The following is a 25,518-nucleotide window of genomic DNA, read 5'->3' as shown; positions in this document are numbered from 1 at the left end:
TTTAGGAGAAAAGCTAGGCGTCACTGCCTCCGTTTGTATCAGTCTCTGCCTGTGCCATTCCCATTGTAGTCACATTGGAATCTAGAAAGAACAGAGATTACTGAGGAAACGTTTACGGGGAGGGGTGGAAGAGACTGCACCAAAGGAAAGGACTATCAGAGCCTTCTCAGAACCATCACAACTTCTCCAGAACCCTTGAATGGATGATCACCAAGACCATGTAGATAATTATGCGCATATAAGTCTCAAGTATATGCATAATAATTATGCACATATAATTTGCCTGTTTACATCTAAAGCTCACGTCTGTAAATGATGAGCTGAAGGTGAACTAAAGCGCTGCCCAATGACACATCTGTGCAATGTAATAAACTTCCTTTCTCTGACCCTCGCGGTGTCTTTTATTTGGCATGTAGAGCTGAGTGGCTGGACCTAACGGGCGGAAGTCCAGGAGTGTGGGCCTGATGACTAGAACTCTGCTTTCGAGACCAGCAGTCCCTCCTATGAAAACCTGTTTTGAAAAACGGGCCCCAGGTGACTACCTCGATGAGAACTCTTTCATGAGATATTGGTATATTCTCTAAGCCTTTATGATCAAAGAAAGAAAGGAACCCCAAATCCGAGACTGTTGAATTCTGCTGTGTTTACCTATAGAATGCAAGGCTTGTCTTTGCACAAAGGCTTAGCACCTGGACACCCTCAGACTCCCTCCTTCCACGTTGCTCAGTCACTGCATTTCAGCCCACCGCATCTGAGTCCTGGACCTGACCTTCCCAATCTGGACTGGCCTTACTGAGAGCTTCCTCTTCTAGAAGATGGGAAACTCAGTTCCAGCCAACAAGGAGGAAGTGATTGAAGAAACAAAATTAACAACATCCTGGAAGGAAATGGCCAAATCACAGTCAGTTATGTAATAAACAAAGAAGTATTTTTCATAGATTTGAAGAAGTGGGGTTTTTTAACATCACAAAAACAAATTAACCACTCAATTACAAGGACAGAAATCCTGCTGGAATATATTTGAGGGGGTGAGCTAAAACAAACATTAAGAAAAATAAAAGGAATAATATTGATCAACAAACATTGTACTTTTGTGTGTGTGTGCCAGTACTGGGGCTTGGACTCAGAGCCTGGGCATTGTCCCTGAGCATTTTTTCTCAAAGCTACTGTTCTACCACTTAAGCCATAGCTCCACTTCCAGTTTTTCTGGTGGTTAGGAGATAAGAGTCTCAGACTCTCCTGCCTGGGATGGCTTTGAACTATGGTCCTCAGATTTCAGCCTTCTAAGCAGTTTAGGATTACAGGTATGAGCCACCTGCACCTGGCTAAGCATTATATTTATATACAGGCATGTCAGATTGAAACCCTTTTTTTTTTTTTTTGCACCAGTCCCAGGGCTTGGACTCAGGGCCTGAGCACTGTCCCTGGCTTCTTTTGCTCAAGGCTAGCACTCTGCCACTTGAGCCACAGCGCCACTTCTGGCCATTTTCTATATATGTGGTGCTGGGGAATCGAACCCAGGGCTTCATGCATGCTAGGCAAGCACTCTACCACTAAGCCACATTCCCAGCCCAGATTGAAATCCTTTTGTATATATATATTTTTTTAATGTTAAACAGTAAAAGGACAAAGGAATCCAGCAGCAGTCCAGGACTTCTGAGTGTAGTCAAGAAAGTAAATAGGCAGAAAGAAGAAACTGAAAAAAATGGAAGACATAGTTGGGCACCAGTGGCTCATGCCTGTAATCCTAGCTACTCAGGAAGCTGCTATCTGTAGATCACTATTTGAAGCCAATCTGGGTAGGAAAGTTCCTGAGACTCTTATTTCCAATTAACCAGCAAAAAAAGACAATAGTAGAATGGTGACTAAAGTAATAGAGCACTAGCCTTGAGCAAAATAACTCAGGGACAATATCCAGGCCCTGAGTTCAAGTTCCAGAACTGGCACAAGAAAGGAAAAGAGAAAGGATGGAAGGAAAGAAGAAAAAAAAAGAAGGAAGGAAGGAAGGAAAGAAGGCAAGCTAACACGAATTTGGAAAGTTCCAGTTGTAAGACAAGAAGAAAGCAAATTCACCCATGTCACACTCAAGAAGGGGAAAGAAGAAAGATAAAGGAATAGACCTTAGCCATTCTGAAATCACAATATGGAGACACCAGAGCAGACAGAGGTTCTACGGTGTATATCATCCCAGCCAATCCTGTTTAGAATATAATTAGGTCTTTGAGAAAAATAGTCCACAGGTAAGTACCTTATAAACAAACTGAAGCAAGACAATAAATGTTCAGAATGATTAAAAAGTGAGAAAGAATAGTTTGGTTTTAGTTTATCTGACTCCTATTTGAATCATGGTCCCAACATCTTATTATTTGTATGGGGTTGGTTTGTGGAGGGTTTTGGAGGGGTTTTTTTTAATTAATTTATTTACCGTCAAAGTGCTATACAGAGGAATTAGTTTCATACGTAAGGCAGTGAGTACATTTCTTATTGAACTTGTTACCTCATCCCTCATTTTTCTCCCTTCTTCCCCCCTCCCTTCTTCCCCCCCTCCCTTCTTCTCCCCCCACCCCCCCCCATAAGCTGTACAGTTGGATTACGGCACATAGTTTTCTAAATATTGCCGTTGCGTTGGTTCGTCTTTTACCTGTTGTCTCTCCATTTTGATGTTCCCCTACCCTTCCCTAGTTCCAGTAAACATATAAAATACCCAGAGTACCAAAATCAGTAACAGTGACATCAGGGATAAAACCCTGGAGAAGAAAGACAAAAGAAAATGGCGTAATTTCAGATGGTACATTGAAAACTACAACGATGGTTGTATGGTTTAAAAAAAAAATAACTTGCTTCCCTTGGCCTCAGTTTCCTTATAGATGAAATGAGTCAGTATTATCTACCTTAAAGATTATGAAAATTAAGATGAGGAAAGTGTCTAGCACTCAGTAGGTACTCTGTAAAGGATTAATACTTTTTTATCTTGATACAGTTTTTGTTCTTCCTCTTTCATTTCCTTTCTTTTCCTGGGCAATCTCAAGGACACTTTTTGTTTTTGTCATTTTTAAGTATTGTTCCTAAATTTCTATCTAAGAAAACTGGTATGATGCAATAGTAGAAAACAAGGATTACAACCTATGTCCAGAGGACAAATTCAACCAGGTCAGTCTTAACGATGATGGCTTCTCCCAAACAATGGCAGAGCTGAGTAGTTTCACATAAAATAATTACCCACTAGTCCTTTCCAGAAAAATGTTTCCAAAACCCTGGGTAAGTTAAAGCCTGTTCATGGTCCACTCTCTTAACCAACTGTAGGGGTAGGAAAGTCCTGCCATCCACCTTACCCACTCAAATTGCTTTTTCTCCCAGATATAATGAAAGGACAAAGGTCCCACTCTCTTCTCAGTGATCAAATAACAACTCTGCCCACAAAGAAAAGCCATTGGAGATCACATATCTCCTAGACTCAGCTCCTGGATCCTTTATCTAAGCCCTTCTTAGTCGATATCTGCATCTCTAGAATCTAAACATGATTTCTAGATCAAGTTCTCTAGGATCTGTCTGGCTGTCACTTGCAAAGAGAAAAGGGTGGGGTACCCCTAACTAAGGAGGCTGAGACCTGAGGATTGTGACTGGAAGCCAACCGCACACATCACAGGAACTTGAAGTCAATGAAAAGAATTTCCAGAGGTCTCATAAAAAATAAAGTCTAAATATGGAGATGTTTAAGCAAGGGTTTATTTTGGAAAAAAAAAACAGGATAAGGTTTTTAATTATCTAATAAACAGAGATTAAAAGTCATTTATCGGGGATTTGAAAAAGTGGCTCTTAGCATCACAAAGTAATAGAAAAAAATAACAGAAGAAAGTGACAGAAAAGTAGCTTATATGTGAGATGCAGATGCAGGAGCCAAACTTAAAAAAAAAATAGTAGTTTGGAGGTGGAGGCATGATCAAACTCTAGAACCACTTAAAAGAAATGGCAGGTTTGATACTATCTAAGTTAGACAAATATGTACGCTCAAGTCATCTAGCAACTCCTAATTATTAGAGAGAATGGCTCCAAGGTGGAATTATTATTCAAAACATGACCTAGACAGGTGCAATTTATTATTACCAAACATGGAAATGTGTTTGAGATTTGCCCAAAACACAAAAACAGTAGGTGTGATCTTCTAAACTTCCTTTGGCTAGATGTGCCCTCCAGTTTTCCGTCGCTACCCATTCTAAGAGTTTGTAGTTTCTTAACATCGCAAAGAGGCAAATAGAGGCAGACTGCCCCTTCCTGTCCTCCTGTTCTTATCGCTTACCATCTAAGAATGGAAGGGGATGGCTGCCCAGGAGGAGGAGCTCAGGAAGTGTTAGAGAGATGGTGATGTATTTACTGAAGAGAAGGGGGACCGAGGGGAGTCCCACAGTTTCTCAGTTCCCATCCAAATCACAGGAACTCAAAACCCACAGTGAAAAACCTCTCAATGGAAATCTTGCTGTTCACTTTTTAATTGTTGCTTCTGCTTTGACTTCCATGTGTAGTTCTCTTAATATTTGTTGTTTTTAATTTCCCCATCACCTCACTAATATGTGCTACTTTATGTCCCCTTTCTAAATTGTTGAATCCAAGAGAGGGAGTAGGCGGCCTGAAGATAATACCCTAAGAAGGGCAGCGGTCGTAAAGTTGGAGATCAGAGCCGGGCATGGTGGCGTATACCTAAAACCTCAGCATTTGAAAGGCTAAGCAGAGGAATGCAAGCGTGAGACCAGCCTGGGCAATCCAGTGAGATCCTGATGAATTAAAACAAGACGTGAAAGAAGCAGAAAGCATCTACGAAGACAGATGCAGGTACGCAGGACACTGTTTATTCTTTCAGATACCAGAAGCGCTTTGGGAAAGGATGAGGGGAAAAAAATAAACTCTAAGAACGATGTTAGAAAGTCATCTCCAAGATTCCTCAGAAGGCTAAATGTAGAACTCCCCTATAACCCAGCAACCCCACTTTTGGGTATTTATCCAAAAAACTACAAACAAAATCAAAGTAAAGCCACCAGCACAACAATGTTCATTGCAGCGCAATTTGTCATAGCGAGAATCTGGAACCAACCCAGATGCCCCTCCGTAGACGAATGGATCAGGAAAATGTGGTACATATACACAATGGAATTTTATGCCTCTATCAGAAAGAATGACATTGCCCCATTTGTAAGGAAATGGAAGGACTTGGAAAAAATTATACTAAGTGAAGTGAGCCAGACCCAAAGAAACATGGACTCTATGGTCTCCCTTATAGGAAATAATTAGCACAGGTTTAGGCAAGTCACAACAGAGGATCACAAGAGACCAATAGCTATACCCTTATGATCCCATAAGATGATGCTAAGTGAAATGAACTCCATTTTATGAAAATGATTGTTATATCAGAGTTGTAACTACTTTCAACATCCCATGTGTATCTGTAGTTTCTACTATTGATGATGTTTGTGTATCACCTTCTTGTGATTGTATCTACACTATCTCTGTAATCTTATCTGAGTGTATGGGAAACAGTGTGTACTGGTATTAGAATTAGGAAATTCAAAGGGAATACCAAAATTGAGAGACAAAGGGTAAAATACGAGAAACAACAACAAAAGCAATACTTGCAAAACTGTTTGGTGTAAGTGAACTGAACACCCCAGGGGGGGAAGGGGGAGGGGGAGAGGGGTATGAGGGACAAGGTAACCAACAGTACAAGAAATGTATCCATTGCCTAACGTGTGAAACTGTTACCTCTCTGTACATCAGTTTTATAATAAAAACTTTAAAAAAAAAAAAGTCATCTCCAAGAATGAGACATGGTTTGGAGAAAGGGTAGAAACAGTTACCACTCAGCTGTGCTCTGAGTAAGAAAGTGAACAAATAAGGAAGAATTCACTGTACGGAGCAGACACCACTATATACATACATGATGACTGAAGAACCAACCCACAATTTCATTCCTTGCTCTCTTGTTCAAAACGGTGGAAGACCCATGCGTTGCCAATGTTAGCATCTCAGACCAGGAAGATCAAGTACAGACATGGGATCGTACCAAAGTACTTCCTGCTTTGAAGAACTGCCTGCTTCCGTCTTGGAGGGGACTTGAAGTTGAAAAGGGCTTACGTGACTCAAGAACTAAAGAAGTCCCCCAAAGCTGAAGATCCCCACGACATCCTGGAACTGCCAACTTCCCACTTGTGCTGACGTCCATGCCACATCTGCCCTGGGGCAGGATAGATAGATAGATGGGGCAACAGGAAAATGTGAAATAATCAAACCTCGTAAAAGGATCAAGATCAGAAAGTAAGGCAAAGCTGGAAAAGTTAGAACAACAAACTCATCACCCTCCCTTCATACATAACTTGTGACAAGAACCGGGAGACACAGGTGGGGTATGGTAGCTCAAGCCTATCATCCTAACTAGCTGAGAGACAGACGTTGGAGGATCACACTTTGGGGGCATCCTGTATATGAGAGTTCACCAATTAGTGAACAAGGTGGCACATGCTTATCATGTCAGCTGTCAGGGAGACCCAGTGATTGCACAGTGGTAAGCACAAGTAGGAGAATCCAAGCCCCGGCCAGCTAAACCTAACTTGAGAAGAAACAATGCAAAAAGGGGACTGGAGACACGGCATGAGCAGTAGAGTACCTCCTAAGAGGCACAAGGCCCTGAATTCCACCCCCAGTGCTATAACACACACACACACACACACACACACACACACACACACACAGTAGGGAATGATAAAGGGCCTGTCGGCACCTGCCTTCTCCTTTTTGATATTACGTCACTACAAACTGTTTGATCAGATGGAGACAGAAAATGAAAGGGCATGTCTGGGAAACAGAGGTCCTAAGACTCACACCTATAAGGCCATTTGTCTCCATGGTTCAGAATAATACCAAGACTCAGCCATGGATTGACTAGGAGACCCCACCTAAAACACATTGCCTCAATGCCTAGAGAATTAACAAAATGATTGGGGTTGCTGAGTGATAGGGATACGCATTCAATGTAACATCCTCTAGATAAATCCCACGGCCGCTTCAGAGTCTTCTTCCCTCCCATCCCTTGCCTGGGGAGCAGAGGGCTCTCATTTCTTTTCCTGTTTTCTCATGACTTTGTCCGGTTATACCAAACTCAATCCTCGCTGCACATCAACCTTGTGAGCCTCTTCTTTGGTCCAGGCCCTTCACAGTACTTTTCACTGTGGCTCTCAGGTCCCTGTGACTTAGCTGGAAACTGGGGAGCGGAGGGATCCCCCCTTCCCCTCTCTGCAGTAAACACATCACCAACCCCATACTGCTCCCCCTCCCCTGCCCCTGCTGACTGCAACTGAGTTGTTTTCTAATTTTCTGCCGGCCAGAAGGAAGTGCTGTGACGTGAGCTGGAAAGACGGGGTTTGTTACCCACATTGTGCAACTTGCCTACTTCACACGACAAAGAGGTTTCACTTCCCGAGGGGGACAAGATGGTAGAAAGGTTGGGGTTCAAGCCTCAGGGCCAAGACGAAACATGGTGAAATGTTAATATCTGTGCCAGCAAGGACACTGCTCCATGGATTCAAACTTTCCCTGGAACAGAAAGAACCTATGTACCACTCCGCTACTGTGACACTGGACAAATCATTTCCTATATCCTGCGCTTGTTTTCTTTGTCTACTATTCACATTCAAATAACAACCCGTCTTCAGCCATATGGCCCCACTATATTTCACCAGACAACATTAGGGCTCCTTTCAACTGGCGGCTCCTGAGACTTGGGACGGCTACAAGTAGAAGATGGCAAAGTAGAAGTAGTTCACGTTTCCTGTCCTACATCCCCAAAAGAATAAACTCACTCAGAGTTAATTCTCAAGATCCTTGTATGTACTTCCTTGCCTTCCTGTTGCAGGATTTCACCCTCCTTTGCTTATCCCATACGCGTATGAGCAGACTGAAGGCATCTCAGTTCTTTGTCAGGACCTCCCACAGTGCCGGCAGAAGCTCTCAGGAATGTAGCAGCCCCCTCAAGAAGCTTGGGGACCAGTGGTTGATGTCCAAGGTGGACCCTGTAAAGGCAAAACAGAGAAGCCCAGCAGGCTACCCAGATGGGCCTCGGAGGTGTCTACAGAACCAGACACCAAGTTTTAACAGGGCTCGGGACTGAGAGCTGATCGTTGCTTACCAGACTCACAAGAAACCGAGCAAACAGCTCTTAGATTTTCCAACAGAACATCTAACATTTCTAATCGTCTCTTGTATCTGCCTTCCTGTGGATACCAAGGTATCAACAGCCAAATTAAGAATGAGAACCAAGCCCATGAGCCTCTCCCCAGCCCTCTCTCAAATAATGCCCCCTGCCAAGGTCAGGGGCTGTCTACTTCAGATAAAGCAGCACAAGCACAATACCCAACCCATGGTAGGCAAATGCTTATTCGAAGGAAAACACTGTCCAATTCACCTATTCACTAATAAACAAACCCTACAGCTTACATTCACATGCTAAGCACTGGGCTAAACTTGGCTTTGAAAGAGTTCCTAGCTTCCTAAGGGGACCAGAAAGGTGAGCCAGGTTTTGCTTCAGAGCTATATTGCTTGCTGTATTATAGATGTGTCAGAAGTTCTGGGGAACGTGTTGCCAGGTTTTATGTACCATTTATGACCTAGCCACCCAATTTCTCCACCAATGAAGAATGGTCCTCAGACAGGCATGCGGCTGCAACATTACCAAGAGACACAGTCTCCCCTGGATCCTATTACACAAACAGGAACTCACCAACAATGCTTTTAGGCAGAGAATATGTCCCACACATTTTTAAAGGGGATTGTGATCAGGAACCACTTGCCTTATACACCACCTTCTCGCAATGTCTCTTAATCTGAACTTTCATGGTTGGTTCCCCCGGCATTGATGTAGTTTCCACACAGGATTGGCTAGGTAACAAACACCTGGTATTACTGAGTTGAATGAACTTGCTTCTAGAGTCCCCCTTGGCCTGTCTGGATCCTGCACCCCTGTACCCCGCATGCTCCTTGCCCCATGAAGAGATCCCAAGTGCCTTTCTAGAGACACCTGTAGCTGATGGATACCTCTCAAAGTAGGAAATACCACTCTCCATTCAGATGGTGCAAGGGGAGCTAGGATTGTCACTTCATTATGCCCATTCATCCATCTCCAAGTGGCACGTTCCTAAACTTAAGGACTAGGAGGGAAGGGAGAGTAGTCATCCGTGCGTGCCTATCTGCACATTCTCTACTTCCTTCCATAGATCCTAAGTTAAATGATGAACTTCCTAACCCAGGAAAATCCAGTATTTTCACATTGACATCACTGGTACTAAGAAAAATGCCTTCTTACACATTGACACATTGGTGTCACTTTCTCCTACCCCTTGCTCTTCCAGCCCCCTTCTTCAGTAAGTTCCCACCCATCCCTTTCCCCCATCCCATGCCTTTGACTTGGTTGTGAAATCAGCTAACCAGAGGGAAAATTTCTCAGCTCTTTACTTCTGCTTTCGAAGGCTATAAAAACAGCAAGGAAGAAGTGTCAGACAGAAAGCCTCTTTGAGGTTTGGGGCATAACAGGCCAATCTGAGATTCTCTGCTGCCAGTCTTCATCACTCAAGTATGATTTTAACTCTTGTTCTTCTAAAGGGGGTCATCATCTCTCTTTCCCTCCCTCCCTCCTCTCTCTCTCTTTCATTCTTTCTCTCTCTCTCTCTCTCTCAGGATTGGTGAGCTATTTGCAAACATACAGGGCATACAACATAAGTTGTGCTGCTACAACTTATGGAATATTGCAGGAATCTTTTTGGTTTGTCCGGCAAATGCTTTCTGCAGACGCAAGGGCCGCTCTTTCTTTCACGCATTCCCTTCCTCGCTCAGTGGTCATTTCTCTGCGTGCCTGCCAAGCCCTAGATACTGAAGGAAGCGCACACATAGAGGCAGCCCACGGGGGGACGGCACTGCACGTGCTCACTCGCTCTCTCCTCTGTCCACAGGTCTCCGAAGCAGCCATGGCAGCAGTGCCTGAACTCACCAGTGGAATGACGGCTTATCACAGGTCAGTGGGGAGACGGACACTAGTTCTCTGCACAGGATTCTCCTTTCAACCGTGGAAGGTGCTCTGTGCTTAGAGACCAGATGTATCCCCCCTAATTCCTCCTCCCAGAGCAGGCAGGGTTCAAGTCAACCTGATCTAAAGACGGAGGTCCCCTTCCCAGGCTAGCTTAGGAACCTGGAGGTGATCAAGATGTTGCTGCTGCAGCAGTTTCCACAACGGGCAAATGAGAGGGAAAGATCTGAACAGTGCAGGGGATCTCTTTGGAAAAGTTGGCTTGGATGAAAGGGAAAGCTGAGGTTCTAGCTGAGTCTTCTGGACTATTGTTGGGGCATTAAGCCCCAACCAAGACTGCCAAGGCGGGCTGGGGATATAGCCTAGTGGCAAGAGTGCCTGCCTCGGATACACGAGGCCCTAGGTTCGATTCCCCAGCACCACATATACAGAAAACGGCCTGAAGCGGCGCTGTGGCTCAAGTGGCAGAGTGCTAGCCTTGAGCGGGAAGAAGCCAGGGACAGTGCTCAGGCCCTGAGTCCAAGGCCCAGGACTGGCCAAAAAAAAAAAAAAAAAAAAAAAAAGACTGCCAAGGATAGTTGCTTATTCGGACCCAGAATCTACCTCTAGAAGGCTCTACACTTAGAACATGCATAGAACTTGGCAGAAGACTTCAGGAAGCTTTGAGGGGCATGCTGTGAAAGTGTGTGTGTATGCGTGTGTGTGTGTGTGTGTGTGTACAGAAAGAAAAGTAATCTCAAGCCATATCTCTTTTTATTCAAGTGATGAGAATGACTTCTTTGAGGCTGATGGGCCCAAGCAAGTGAAGGTAAGACGCTGGACTTAGCTCCCAGCTCATGACATGGCATGGGACGAGGGTTCCGGGCTACCTTGTTCACAGGGCATTTTGTGACGGGATGACTTGCACTTCCTTCGGTGAGACAGATTCAGGCTGCCCCATACGCTGGCCACCACGCAGTTCCCATCCTGCTATCGCTGTTTGCCGAGGCTTAGTGCTCTGCTGTTTCATGCTAGGAAAACGGTCAAGTTCTCAGCGTAAATCTGGCCCTCCTTTTAGGAGGGCGATGCAAGCTACTCTAAACATTTCAGTCAAATTCTATATCACAGTGGACTACCTTTCGGATTGACATAGGTCTACCCCCTTCAAGATAGAATAGCTTTTTATGCTTCCTGCACTAAAGCTTAAAATCATAAAACACAGCGGATGTAAACAAAGTGGATTGGGAGTTGATATTTGGCCCTCATGCAAAAAAACACAACCTGCAGGTGATGTGCAGGTTTCCAGTCTCGAATACTTTCAGTACTAGCTAAGTGTATGCCAATAAATGGGCATTTTTCAGACTAATTCCTACGGAGAGACGTGCTGACATCCAGCTGCGTCTTCACGTTCGTACGACACGTCTGGCAATTTCCTGAAGTGACGTGGGCATCCGCCCAGCCCCGTTAGATGTGGGAATTAGTAGGCAGTCGCTTCTCTCTGACTTCTTCCTCTGGTCGGCAGCAGCTTCTTTAGCCTCAGACGTCAGTGCTTGGTATAGAAGAGGCAGATGTCTTCATCTCTCAAAGACCAGTGTCCCTGGTTAACTCCAGCCCCGAGCAAGGCCCCGCAGCTCCTCCCTGGCGTTGGCCTCCACTGCCCCCTGCGGAGTCTGCATCTGGTCAGGAGTCTCTTTTCTGGGGAGGAAGTGTTCCCTTGCTTAGCTTTCCTTTGTGTTGTTAGACATCGCCATCACCGTCCTTCAAGTTTTGGACCCACTGTCAGACCCTAGGACAACGACTTCAGCTAATGTTCACGCGTGCTTTCTCTAAATAATAGGAAAGTGGCAGCAAAGCTCACAAACAGGAAGCATACAAACAGGAAGAGTACAAGGAGGAAAAGATAGAAAGCGCAAGAAGGTGTACGGACAATGGCGAAACGCGCACGTTTAAGAACTGCGAAGCCGAAATGGGACTCTTTTCCCCAAGAACGGGATGTAGGAAGCGCCCATTCTGCACCCCGCGTGCCTCTGGGTGGAATAGGTCGCTTCCCTGGCTTGCTGAGACACAGGGACTATGATTCGGAACTCACCGTCTCTGAGGGCGTCCCCCCTCCCCCCCCCCCCCCGGGGTGACTGGCCTGGGCGCCTGCGCGTGTTCACGGCTTCCGTTCCTTCACAGTGCTGCCTCCCGACCTGGCCCTGTGCTCCCCACACGAGGGCATCCAGCTCCAGTTCTCCCGTCAGTACTTCAACAAGAGCGTGCGGCAGGTGGTGTCGCTCATCGTGGCCGTGGAGAAGCTGGGGCGCGAACCCGTTCCCTGCTCACGGCCCGGCCGGGATAATGACCTCAGAAGCTTCCTCTCCTTCATCTTTGAAGAAGGTACGTAGTGAACTGTCCGCACCGGCCACCTGTCCCCCCCCCAAGCTTAAGCCCTCGGAGGCAGAAGACCCAGCCATGGACAGGAAACTAGGAAGCTGCAAAACCCAATCAGTCATCTCTTTAGCAGAAAGAGTTCCATTAGTGATTGAGAAGACCTTGGTGCCGACCTCTAGGTGCAAGTCACACTCTGGTATTCACCAGCAATATTTTATGCAAGTTCCTCTGTCACTAGTCCTCAGGGAGCAGTTGTAGCATCGTAGCTTACGGTGCCCGCCCCCCCTCAATGTCTTCCCACTGAGGTTAGAATCAAGCTTTGCCCGTGCCTTCTTCAACGTCCTCCGCGTTCCTCCGCTTCGCATCGCAAGGCTTGCTCCTCTGATTGCACGTATGCGCTCTACCTTTCAGAACCCATGATCTTCGACGCTTGGGATGATGGTTCCTATGTGCACGACGCCCCCGTGAGATCCCTGAACTGCACGCTCCAGGATGGACAGCAGAAACGCCTTGTGCTGTCTGAACCCTGTGAACTGAAAGCGCTCCACCTCCAGGAGCCCAATCTGAGCCAGCAAGGTAACCGGGGACTTCTCGGCTTGCTCGATCAGCCTCCAGGCGGCTTGCCATGTCTCTGCATACTTCTCACAATCGTGAGGCAAATTGCCAACAGGAAAAAAACAAAAACATAGAAATGTTCAACTGCGCCCCAGTGATAGTGTCGGTTTGAATGTGTGGCGTGGCCATCTATTAGTAAAATAGGGGACTAGACGTTTCAGAGTCCACAGACGCTCCCGAGACTGCTGCTCAACACACAGGGGCAGTGCAAGGCTGGTGTTCCCGCAGCGGGAAGTCACCCGCTGGGCCTGCCCGCGTTGCCTGTGGCTTCATTTCTGACACTGCAGAGATAATATGCCCATCCCCGTTCCCAACCTGCTCCCCTCCCCACTAAAAGCCTTCCTGCAGATGCCATATGCTTCCTTCCGGGGCGGTTTCCCGACTCTCGGGGCCTTGCTAGCTGCCGTGGCAGGCTGGCATCCAGCCACTGCGGCTGAGTACGGCGGCGGCTCCACCGCCGCCGCCACGCTAAGGGGGAAGCGCGCGTCAAGGGAACGCTCCCTGCTCCCAACCGGGCCAGATCCTGTGTCTGGGGACTTGTGTAGCCACAGTGGCTCCGGGCCTCCAAATGAGACTGCTCTGATGAAGGACCATCGGCCTGGGCCGTTCCTTCCCCCGTCCTTTCCGCGTGCTGTTCTGTGTTCGGGAAATGGGGCTGGTGCCAGATTCCTATGGAAGCCCAGCTGCTTCTGTGTGGATTCGATTGTTCGGCACATGGGGACGGGATGTCGCCTGCCAACGTCAGGATGGCTCGCTCCCTCCCCCCAACATTGAAAACGTAGAGACTCCTCTATTCTTCGTTGCCTCTGCGAAGAGGCTCTGAGAAACCCTCAGAACTTCTTTGGGAAAACCATAAATCAACCAGCTGGCCCTGCTATTGTTATGTAGTTATCTATCGCTCTCTAGTTACCCCATCAGGCCAAAGAAATAAGCAGAGGTGGCTAAGCGGTGCCGATCCGTGTTGCCCCCCGCGGTCGAGCCCCCCTGCATGGCTGCATCCCCTCTTCTTCCTCCAGTGGTGTTCTCCATGAGCTTCGTAGTGGGGGAAAGAAGCAATGACAAAATACCTGTGGCCTTGGGCCTCCGGGGGCAGAATCTCTACCTGTCGTGCGTGCTGAAGGACCAGACGCCTACCCTGCAGCTGGAGGTGAGTGGCGTCCGGAAGGGCTTCCGGGGACTCCTCTGCGCGCAGCGTGCCATCGCTTAGCATCTCTCCGCCCCGCGCTCCGTCCCAGGCAGCCCTCCACTCCCCACCGCGACCCCTTGGGAAGTCTGGAAGCTGGTCTCTTTGACAATTTTTCATAAACATAAGATAACTTTGACAGAATATTGAGATGCCTGCAAATGTCACTCCCCGTGAGCTTCCGTTACCATGGTCCACCGTTGTCACCACCCAAACAGATCCTACAATGTGAGAGCTACAGTGGTTGTGTATTGTTCGGGTTTCTCTCCTTTGATAGGTGACAATCTGGGTAACTAAGCAGCTAAGGGGACCTGTCACCAATATTCAGCTCACTTCCGGGATTACTCCCCAGTTATACGTGCAGCTCTCCTAGCAAGAGTCATTTCCAAGTTGATGCCACTACAACCAAGGTCTTAAGAAAAAGACTGTGACAAAAGTACCTGTAACTAGATATTCCTAGAAGCTGAGGGATGCTCCCAGACACCAGCCCAGCAATTTAGAAATGACAAAATTAATCCTACAACCTCCAACCTCCTCTCTAGTAGACTGAGAACCCCTTTTTCATAGGGTCTCCCTCCCTTCTTATTTTGCTGCAGAGTGTAGACCCCAATGAATACCCCAAGAGGAAGATGGAAAGACGGTTTGTTTTCAACAAGATAGAAATCAAAAACAGGGTAGAGTTTGAATCTGCTCAGTACCCCAACTGGTACATCAGCACCTCTCAAGAAAATCACCTGCCGGTCTTCCTGGGCAACAGCGGCGGCCAGGATATCACGGATTTCACCATGGAATCTGTTTCTTCCTAAACAGAGCCAGACCCAGCAGATCCACATCAGGCTGAATGTATCATGCACCTTGGGGCTGGTGGAAGGCAGACAGGAGGATTCTGAGAGGCTGTAGGCTAAATGTGATTCCTGTCTCCACTGATGCCCACGTGCTTCCGCGGGGCATTCTAGGGAGCTCAGTTGCCACGAGCCAGACGTCAACTCTGTTCCCCCAGGGAAACCATGAGACCTTTCGCTGAGCCCAGCCTCTCCCGTCTGTCCTGCTTCCTCAAAGCCAGCCTGACAGAAACTTTGGCATATCCTGTGTCAAGACACCTCTGTCTTTGCTTCTAGCTTCTGATGAGCAACTCATTTGCCAACTATTTATGTATTTATTAATTGGTTGACTTATTTAATTCAGTGGGGATAAGAGGCAGCAGTGCCTTCAAAAGAGCCTTGTTTCCAATATTTATGAAATAAGTTTAATTTGGGCTGATGTGCCGCCTACATCGAGTCCTTTCCAGGAGGCTAAGAAATAGATAAGCTCATCTTTTGTATGTAGGGATATTTATGAATGGAGAAATATGATCGCACTGTTTCATTGGGTCTGAAATAAATTTCACTGAATAAAATTCTGCCATGGCTATTGACTTTTCTCAGATTTGACACAGAGAAGTAAGGGCCATGGAAGTTTTCCCTGGAGGTCTAGTATGCAAAGTACCTGGGTATGTTGAGCATATAAAGTACCGGGATACATTGCAGGGCAGAGACAAGCCTTCCCACACACCCTCTGTTCCTAGTCTCGTGAACAAAGTATTCAGTGTACAAGATTCATCTGAGAAAGAGTTATGTTGCTGAAGAAACTACAAGGAGTAAGGGTTGCTGGCAGCAGCTGTCATGATGTGTCTATTTATTCAACAGACATCTATTAAGCAAATGCTGCGAGTTCGGGGATTAAAAAGGTGAGAATTCTTAGTTGATAGGAGAAGCAGATATGTATGAGACAAGTAAGGCAATATGATGAGTAAAAGTGAGATAAAATATAAAAGGAGGAGCCAGGAAGGCAGCGCAAGATCTGGTGGAAGGCATCAAGACCTAAAGGGACAGGCAGGAATTTCTCAAGAAAACCAAGAAAAAGGCACACGAGGTGGGAAAGCCAGCACAAAGGCACTGGGATATGAAAATAAATGATGTAAAAAGAAGTTCAGGATTTCTGAAGTCACCAGAAGCAAAGTCCATATTTGAGTCACAATATTTGTAACTCATACCCCAGTTAAAGGGATAATTTTCTGAATATATAAAGTTATCTCAAAACATTAAAAAAAAACAGGAATAAAAATCTAACAGTAAAGTAAGCAAGGAGTATTAACTGGCTCTTCACACACACACACACACGCGCGCATGCGTGCGTGCGTGTGCGAAAAGAACCACAAGACCCTGGAGAAAGACACTCACCATTACTCATAATAAGACAGTAAAGGGCTGGGGATGTGGCTTAGTGGTAGAGTGCTTGCCTAGCATGCATGAGGCCCTGGGTTCAATTCCTCAGTGCCACATAAACAGAAAAAGCCAGCAGTGGTGCTGTGGTTCAAGTGGTAGAAGGCTAGCCTTGAGCAAAAGCTCAGGGACAGTGCCCAGCCCCTGAGTTCAAACCCCAGGACTGGCCCCCAAAAAAGGACAAGACCAGGACTGGGGATGTAGCTCACACAGCAGAGCACTAGCCTGGCAAGCATAAGGCCTGTTAGCTTAATCCTCTTACCCCCAGCCCCACGAAAAAGCAAGATCTATACTAGAGAATGAGATCTATGGATTCTTCTCATGCCCTAGTCTTCTTCAATAACTTTATTCATTTCTTATGTTTCCCATAGAATTTTCCAGATCAAATACAACTACGAGGGAATGTCTTGACTTTTGTCTCTTTTTTCCCTTTGTTTGCTGTATATATCTTGCTTTTGAGAAAGGTCTTTCTCCTTTAACGTATTTTAAAAGAAAAAAAAAACTGGGGACATCTTTATATTTCTTCATGCATTTTTTTCATTTTTTATTGTTATTATAAAAGTAATAGGCAACACACATCCAGGGCTGCCAGATTCCATAGCCTCGAGGGGCTCTGAAGCAAGAGAAAGTGGAGCCGGAAGCGCACCCCACCTCACTTGCCCGTGGGACCCTCAGCTGTCTATGACACTGCCCTCCGGACCTCAGGCTCCGGTCTGTCCAACAGGCTTTAGAAACCTCCTTCGCAGGCTTGCTGCGGGGAGAACGTGGCACAGCCCAGCTCTCAGGGAGCGAGCGAGGCTGGCCCCCAGCCTTTCTCTCCCCTCAGAAGCGGGGGGACGGCATCGGCTCTGCCGTCGCACCAGGGACACAGAGGGGAACAGAACGGCATTTAACACGTGTTTAGATACCGATTTTGCTGGCACGTATGGACTCTTCATTTGGGCCTACAAATTCCCAAAGGGTACCCCAAGAGCTTGGCATCCTTGCCTCCGTTCTTTGGTATCAGTTGTCTTTGGTATCAGCCCTTCTCCAGGAAGGGCAGCAGTGATGGATAAGATCTGTGGCCAGAACCACAACCGTACCCCAAATGTTGATGCTTTGGGATCATCATCCTGACCACACCTATGACCAGGACAGTTGAGTAGCCATGTTTAGTGCTGGTTAAGCTGTTCAGTACTGCTCATCCCTGCCAGTTCTTCCTCTAGTGAAATCTAAAGCTCAGCCTGGACCACGCAGTGCGTATTTTGCCCCTTTCTGTCCTGTGCCATATCATGTCACAAAAACTCCTTTGTCTTCCCTGCTCCCACAAAAAAAAAAACAAAAAAGATTCCACAGTCAGAAAAGGTAATAATAAACAGAGGGGTTGCAGTCACATGTATCAGGTAAAGAGTACATTTTTTCTTTTTTTTTTTTCTATATATGTGGTGCTGAGGAATCGAACCCAGGGCTTCATGTACATGAGGCCAGCACTCTACCACTAGGCCACACTCCCAGCCCCCCCAAGAGTACATTTTTTGTACAATGTCACCTCTTCCCTTGTCCATTTGCTTTTTATATGGTTGGACTTTTAAAAATTGTCAATGTATCACCTTCTCAGAAATAAGATAACAATAATATTGCATTTTAATTTTTTTTCCAAAAAAATAAACTGTCGATGATGATTCGTTGCGGGAAACCGAAGATTGAAACGGGCCCCTCCCTCTCCCCAGCTCCCTCCCTGTCCCTGTCCAGGGCAGGGCAGAGCTTGCGCTCCCAGCTACAGACGGGAAGTGCAAAGAGTGAGAGGGCGGCTGAAGGAGGCAGCCCCTGGTGCCTATGCTGTGGTACTCAATAGAGCGGGAGAGGCAGGCGGAAGAAGGCAGCCAGGCCTCCATAGACTCCACTGTTAGTGATAACAACGCCACGCTCTCTTTCAGGTCCAAAAAGGATGGGTGGCATGGCCTGTAAAACCATTCCCCTTCATCTACATGCAAGAAGATTGGGAGAGCTGTTTTGGTGAGAAAGGTGACTGTGTCTAGTTGAGGAAGGGAGAGGGAGGGAGGGTGGGAGGGAGGGAGAGAGAGAGAGAGAGAGAGAGAAAGAGAGAGAGAGAATAAAAGGAGGAAAGGGAAGGGCAGGGGCCATGGGCAGGGGAGGAAATGGGAGGACAAATGAGGGGAAGGAGAGGAGGATGGGAAGGAGAATGTCTTATGACTCAGTGATTCCACTGTTAGCTCCCTAAGGAAACAAGTACAAGGATGTTTGTTTCAAGGATGCCTAGGTTCTAAATATTTAGGTCAACTGGAAACAACCAAACTCTGCAGCATTAAGGAAAAGAAACAATCATGAGAAGTTAAAAATAGAAAAGGAGAGGATAATAAAATAGAAAGACATCCAGGCAAATCATTGACAGAGAAAAACAGGAAATGAAACAACATTTAGTACAGAGAAAGAAAGCCTTTACATGCGGGAGGAAACATGTAACTATATTATTCTGAGAGTGGGGGGAAGGGAGGGAGAGAGAGACAGACAGACAGACAGACAGAGAGACAGAGACTAGAAGCAGGTTAATCAGACTGCAAAAATGGGTGGGTACATGGGATGAAGGAAGACCAGCGAAAACTTCATCAAAAGGAACTTCAGCTTGATTCATAACACTTGAAATGGAATATATTTCAAGGAAGAATATATTTGTAAATTATATAAACGCGGATGTGGGTCTAATTTCTACTCTAAAAGATGCAGCATGCTTGAGTTCCAATTCCTGCATCTTAACCAAACACTAAAATTGACCTTCCAGGGAGTCTTCTCTTCCTGCTGGGGTTATTAGCTCCAGTTTTCTGCACGAGATGCCATCGGCCTGAAAGAGAGACACAGTCTCCTTCCCATGGGAAGAGTCGATGACTCGCGTAGGGAGAGCTAGCATCCACTTGGAACACGAACCAGAACCCCAAGAAAAAAGTTTTTCCCACAGGCTAGGAAGTCATCTTGTCTGTCCTTTCAGTTGGCAACACACCGTATCCCCACAACCCCTGCCAGCTTTCAGAGGGGCCATAAGCAAGCACCTGGGGCATAGGAGGTGAGTAGTTCTAACTTGGACTTGGTGTCTCAGATTTCTGTAAACAAGCAGGGGCAGGCAGTGGCTTATCCTGTAGGCTTGGACTATAGAAAGTTAAGCTCCTGGTGTGCGGAGCAAACTTGCCCCGAAAGACAGACTTGCAAGTGGCCATTGGCAATGGGTGTATCGTCTCCACAGACTTCCTTAGGACCCATTGCCTTGCAACCCCTCCCAGTGCAGCCCTGGTGAGGTACCCAGGAATATTCGGCTCAACCCTAAGCCAGGAGGAGGGTGACCTAGAGGACTGGGAAGATGCTTGCCTGGCTATGGGCGACCCTAATCAGAGCCTCCTCCCAGTTCTTAAAATATCTCGCCCACATCCTGGATCTTTAATTGGCAGGATGAAGAGCAAGCCAAATGATAACATTTTCTCCCTCTCAGTCCAGAAGCATTCATTACTTCTCTTATTTGTATAAACATGCCTACTTGTTTACATAAATAGTCACGAGGACGCAGATCCATCTCAGACAGCAGGTCTCGAAGCTATGAACTATATAGCACACGGCCTAGCAATGAACTATATAGCACACGGCCTGGCATCGCTGGGAAAGACGAGAGGTGAGCCCGAGGCCCTGAATCGCTCTCCCAACTCAAGACCTCAGCCTCTCTGAAACACTGAGCCTTTGGCCAATGAAACAGCTGTACAGAGAGGGTTCTAACAAAGACCGGAGCGAAGAAAGAAATCCTCCATCCACCTGTGGAATGGAGCCAGGGATCAGGCAGTGTGGACAGAAAGAGTCCCGGCCATGGCCTGAGCATCCTAACATTCAGCTCAGCTATGAACATCCAGATGTTTCCTTTGTTTCGGGGCCTGGCTGTTCCGATGCCCCAAGGCAATAGAACTTGCTCTGATTCTTGGATGCATGGGAAGCCTGCTACCGTGAAGTTTGGCAGAGGAAGAGGGCTAGTCCAGCAGTTCACCCTGGGTGGTGTGATGGCTGAATTGGGTAGAAGCCAAAGTAAACAGTGATGTCATGCCTGTGAATGCAGTCATACCAACGGCTGCAGAATAGGCGCCAGTGGAAAGCCCAGGCCCGGCTTAGCACTGACCTCAGTGTTCCCCACTTTAATATCGTGGAGGTATGTGAGGAGCAGGTTAGTCCCTCTTCCATGATGATAGGAAAACAGCCAAGCAAGGGAACAGTCTAGAGAATAGCTAACTTGCCATCCACGCAAGGATCTCAGGGAACAGCATGACAGAAAGGCGCGGGGAGTGTGAAAGGCCTTAAAGCTGGGCGTGGGGTTGGCTCGGGTAGAGAGCAGCTAATTCAGGTGAACAAGGGTGGGGCTGCGGAAGGGAGAGGCCCGCAAGGCCGGGTGCAGGCCGGGTGCAGATATTGTTGTGTTGTGAAAGCCATTGGACAGGATAATCTCAGATGTGGTCTTTAGAAGCCACTCTTTCTGTTTTGTGAAGAACGGCCCCTGGGGCAGATGTCAGGAACAGAGTGGGGAGACCTTGGATGACCGGGGCAATGAACCTCACAGGGGAGAATGAATCCACTGTGGGAATTCAGGCAACAAAACCGGGTGACAGAGTACACGTGGACCTGTAGCAAGGGAGAGCAATCAACGGAGAGTTCATGGGTTTGAGGGCTGAGGAACGGGGTAACTAAAGGTGCTCGATGGAATTGGAGAGAACAGGGAGCCTGGCTGGGAACTGAGCAACGGACTCACCAGCATGACGAGGGAGGGTGGAAGGAAGAAATGGAGGCACCGGAGAAGACTGAACAAGAGTCGCTAATGATGTGAGAGCAACATCAGGGGAGAGGAAACCCCTGGAGGATGGAGGTCAAGGAGAACGTGGTCCACCCGGGGGAACAATGATGAAAAATTGAGTGAGGATTGGCCATGGGATTTAGGCAGAAAGAGGTCGGTGGTGGCCCTAAAACAAACCTAAGCGTTTAAACGAGGAGACCATCCTAGTTGGAATGAGCTAAGAAAGCCATGAAAGACAGGGAGAATAATCGGCTTTGTATTGTAAGATAAATTAAGCTCAGGGAAGGAGACAGCTGTGGAATCCACAGGGGGTCTTTAGAACTGAGATGAGAATTCCTGAAGTGCGTTACCAGGTTTGTTTGCATCAGGCAGGAGGAAGAAGAGGTCAAGACCGCACAAGAGAAACAGAGCAGGCCCGGACAGCCTGCCCAGGAGATGCCGGAAGCAGGTGTTACGCATAAATTATAAATATGTATGTTGAATCTAATAAAGCATATTGGCTAAAGTACAGACAGGGCACACAATATTTTTTACCTGCCTAAATCAGATAGAAAAAGGTGAAAGCAGAAAAGATGAAGACTGAGTAAGGATGACATTGGAAGATGTCTGTGGAAGTTAGTTTTGAAACTCAGATGGTCTTTGGGCTTCTCACTGACTTAGCATCCTCACCTGACCTCTAAGAATCGCCTCAGCGTTGTGCCCTATGGCTTGTGGAGACCGGTGACCCCGTCTCAAATCCTCCAGCCGATATTCAAAATCTAGTTTCTGAATCTTTGACTCAGCATCCAGTGTTAATGGTTGATATCTATGTCCCTTAACGGACAACAATACTAGAAAGAAATCTTTTCTTAAATATACAGCCAATGACATAAATGAAACTCATGGAAGTAGTAATTTTGTGTTACGTTTAGAAGCAAGTTTTAGGCTAGGCACCAGTGTCTCACACCTGTAATCGTACCTACTCAGGAGACTGAGATCTGAGGATCATGGTTTGAAGCCACCCTGGACAGCAAAGTCCACGAGACTCTCATCTCCAATAAACTACCAGAAAACTGGAAGTGGCGCTATGGCTCAAAGTGATAGAATGCTAGCCTTGAGCAAAAAAGAGCTCAGAGACAGTGTCCAGGCCCTGAGTGCAAGCCCCAGGAACAACAACAAAAGAAAGAGAGAGAGAGAAAGAGAGGGAGGGGGAAGGAAGGCAGGAAGGAAGGAAGGAAGGAAGGAAGGAAGGAAGGAAGGAAGGAAGGAAGGAAGGAAGGAAGGAAGGAAGGAAGGAGTTTTAGGATTGACACAGTTTGGACTTGGCCCCCACGTGCTTGTGTGTTTGAAGCTCAGCGTGGCTTTCTGAGAGGCGGGGCCTCGTGGGAAGTCCTTAGGTAATCAGAGGTACTCTTCTTCAAAGAAATTGACGTGGCGTTCACGGGATCCTGGTTTGTTCCTGAGGGAGGGTCGTTACGGAAGGGCTCGCCTGGTCCCACGTGGTGTGATCCCTAATTCTCCCATGCGCTCCTGTCATTGTGCTGCTCTTCACAAGAAGTCTTGACCAGAGCCAGGCTGATCCATGTGGGATGCTTTTCCCCTCTGAGCTATAGAGCCAGGCTCTTTTCTTTGAGCACTACCCAGCCTCCAGAATTTTGCCATAGAAATGAAAAGCAGACTAATACAGGATTTTTTTGTTAGACGAAACAAGTACATATGACTGAAATAATTTTGTACATTAAAAAAAAATCTAAAACAAACTTTGCAACTACAGTTTGGAGTATGTAGTTGACATCCGATTTCAATCTGAAGGGTATAAAATAATGTGGTTACGTTTGCAAAACGTTTGACTATTTTAAACCTGATTTACATTTTTTTCATTTGCTTTAATTTTTTCATGGTGATGGCAATGGAATTAGAATAATTGCTTCTGGGCTGAAAAGGTTTTACTTGTTGGATATTTAAGTCTTTCCTGGGAAGCATTTACAGTGTTTGGGGGGAAAGCCAGATAAATTAAATTTACAGATACATTAAATGTGTAGTTAAAATATTTCCAGCGCCTCAATTATGCTAGAAAAGAGAATTAAATATTTAGAGGAGGTTGACATGTTAAGTAATGACATACACGACTTCTAGTTTACAGAGAAATGTTTTCCCCTTTGTTATACAAAATTGCCTCATAAATGCAAAACAGGATTTGTAAGTTGAGCTCAAAACATTAAGAAAATGGAAGCTTTTTAGTTTATAATTCTAATAAATGTAATTATATGGACTTAGGCTCAAATAACACAAATGTCTTTCTATGCCTAGAAACTCATCTTGAAACTTAAAGATAAATTTAAGGCCAGCTAACACCAAGGAAATTAGCCCTCCCGTGCCGTTCTCCGGTCGAAAGGCCTCAGTGGGCTTTCTAGAGCTCTGCATCTCCTTCCTGATAACTCAGAGGCACTGGCAATCCCGTCCTTGTCCATCCTTGTTGGTCCCTTTGTATTCCTGATGATGGCTGCTGGACTGCTCAGTATCAGTACTGAGACCAGTTGGAAACTCGACCTACCACTCTGTGTGTGTGTGTGTATGTGTGTGTGTGTGTGTGTGTGTGTGTGTGTCTTTAATGGACACTTTAAAAAATAAAGCAGATTCTTTACTTGCTTCTAGAAACTCCATGGGATGTGTACATATCTCAATCAACATTTTTCCCTGCCCCCTATGTCTCCCTCCTTTCTCATCCAAGTACTTATCACAATCCCTATGCCATCTCCCACACCCCTGGCTCTTTTACAGATTTGGCATAAAAAAGGCTAAACAACTCAGGCTTCAGTCAGAATCATCCCCCTGAGAACAGAGATAAAGGGAGTTTCAAAGTATGCTCTAACACGTTGGAGAAAGGTCAGAATATGGAGGCCATTAAGCAACCTACCTCCTTGGGCATCTACTCTCTGGGGCAGAGGACTAGAGACCTTTTTTCTTGTTTGTAAAGATTCAGGCAGTTGATCATGTAGGCATGAGAACCACAAGGTCTCTGTCACAACTGCTGAACATTTACACTAGAAATGCTAGAGCAACCACAGGCAACACACAACAAAAAGCATGTGACTGTATTTCAGCAAATGTTTATGACAGAAAAATGTGGAAGCCCAGATTGGGCCATGAGCCATAATTTGCTGATGCCTTCCCTCTAAGACGATACCTCTATGCGATTACAGCTGAGTGAAGCCAGGCTCTATAACTCGATTTGCTTTTCCAATTTGATGTGTGACAAGTAATTGTTGTCCAATAGTAAAGAAAATTAGTTTCAACCAATAAGAAAGTAAACCCAGCTTGTCTAACATTGCAATGATTCCAGCATGTTTCATTCTACTTATTCTATGCATACCTGTGTTGGCTCGTCTATCTATATGGAAACATATCATATATCTATATAGAAACATATCTTTCAGTTTCTCCAGTCCTCTTTGATCAGCTCTGCCATACTGCTGGTGAGTTAAATAAAACTTTGACACGGGTCTACTTTGATTAGTAAGAGAGTTATCTGTCTTCACGAGTTGGATATTATATGTTAATAACTTCTATAACAACCTTCTCTTTTTCTACCCCTGTGAAGCCAAAATCCATTGGGTTTCCATGAATCCGATTGCTCCTTGTTCCCAAACCTTACGGGCTCATCAGCCCTGATCTTTCCCAAACGCTAGGGCTTCTGGAGTTAACATAGATGGGACTAGGAAGAAGCAGAAATTCAGGAAGCGGGCCTATCAGGGCCACACCAAACCTCCCCGTCCTGACTCTGACCTCACCCAGTCAGGCCTGCGAAGACAGGAAGGGACCAGCCGGCTCCGCCTCTTGCTCTGCTCCCCACCCTCTGAGACAGGCTGGATGCAATCAGCTGCCAGCGGGAGGACCCGATTTGGCAATTGGCATTTGAAGTACTTAAGGCTGCCCTTCCCTCAGCCCAAAATTCTTGAAAGAAATCACATAAGAAAATTCTATGAATAAAAATTAGAGGTGTGCAATACATTTTGTGTATTTAGTGGATGTTTACTTCAGAAACCTTCAAATTACTAAAGCAGTTGGAATCAACTAGGACCCGTTAAGCAATTTTTGGATGATGCAGCTATTAAAAATCACTTGGAACTGGGCATAAGTGGCTCATGCCTGTAATCCTAGCCACTCAGAAGGCTAAGGACTGAGAACCACAGCTCAAACCTAGCCCAGGGGCACATGCAAGGAAAAGCCAGATGTGACCAGGGAAGAGAAGACT

The 25,518-nt window shown here is 46.3% G+C and overlaps 1 protein-coding gene across 1 annotated transcript; it reads left to right on the top strand.

The window, feature by feature from the left end:
- Positions 1-9,549: 9,549 nt before the first annotated feature.
- Il1b (interleukin 1 beta) lies at positions 9,550-15,606 on the top strand. Its single transcript, XM_048353527.1, has 7 exons — positions 9,550-9,610; positions 9,987-10,048; positions 10,823-10,869; positions 12,206-12,418; positions 12,824-12,988; positions 14,044-14,174; positions 14,807-15,606. Exons 2-7 carry the CDS (start codon positions 10,002-10,004, stop codon positions 15,014-15,016), a joined length of 813 nt encoding a protein of 270 aa, XP_048209484.1. The 5' UTR covers positions 9,550-9,610; positions 9,987-10,001; the 3' UTR covers positions 15,017-15,606.
- Positions 15,607-25,518: the final 9,912 nt, after the last annotated feature.

This window comes from Perognathus longimembris, chromosome 8 (assembly GCF_023159225.1).
Source record: "Perognathus longimembris pacificus isolate PPM17 chromosome 8, ASM2315922v1, whole genome shotgun sequence".
In the NCBI taxonomy this organism is placed as follows: Eukaryota; Metazoa; Chordata; class Mammalia; order Rodentia; family Heteromyidae; genus Perognathus; species Perognathus longimembris.
Note: the sequence above shows the minus strand (reverse complement) of the source record. Positions and strands in the feature narration are given on the sequence as shown.

Excerpts from the sequence above, each read along its gene's own strand:
- Il1b (XM_048353527.1), top strand. The coding sequence starts at position 10,002 with ATGGCAGCAGTGCCTGAACTCACCAGTGGAATGACGGCTTATCACAG. Across the intron at positions 12,419-12,823 it reads CTCCTTCATCTTTGAAGAAG|AACCCATGATCTTCGACGCT; the intron begins GTACGTAGTGAA and ends TCTACCTTTCAG. Across the intron at positions 12,989-14,043 it reads GCCCAATCTGAGCCAGCAAG|TGGTGTTCTCCATGAGCTTC; the intron begins GTAACCGGGGAC and ends TTCTTCCTCCAG.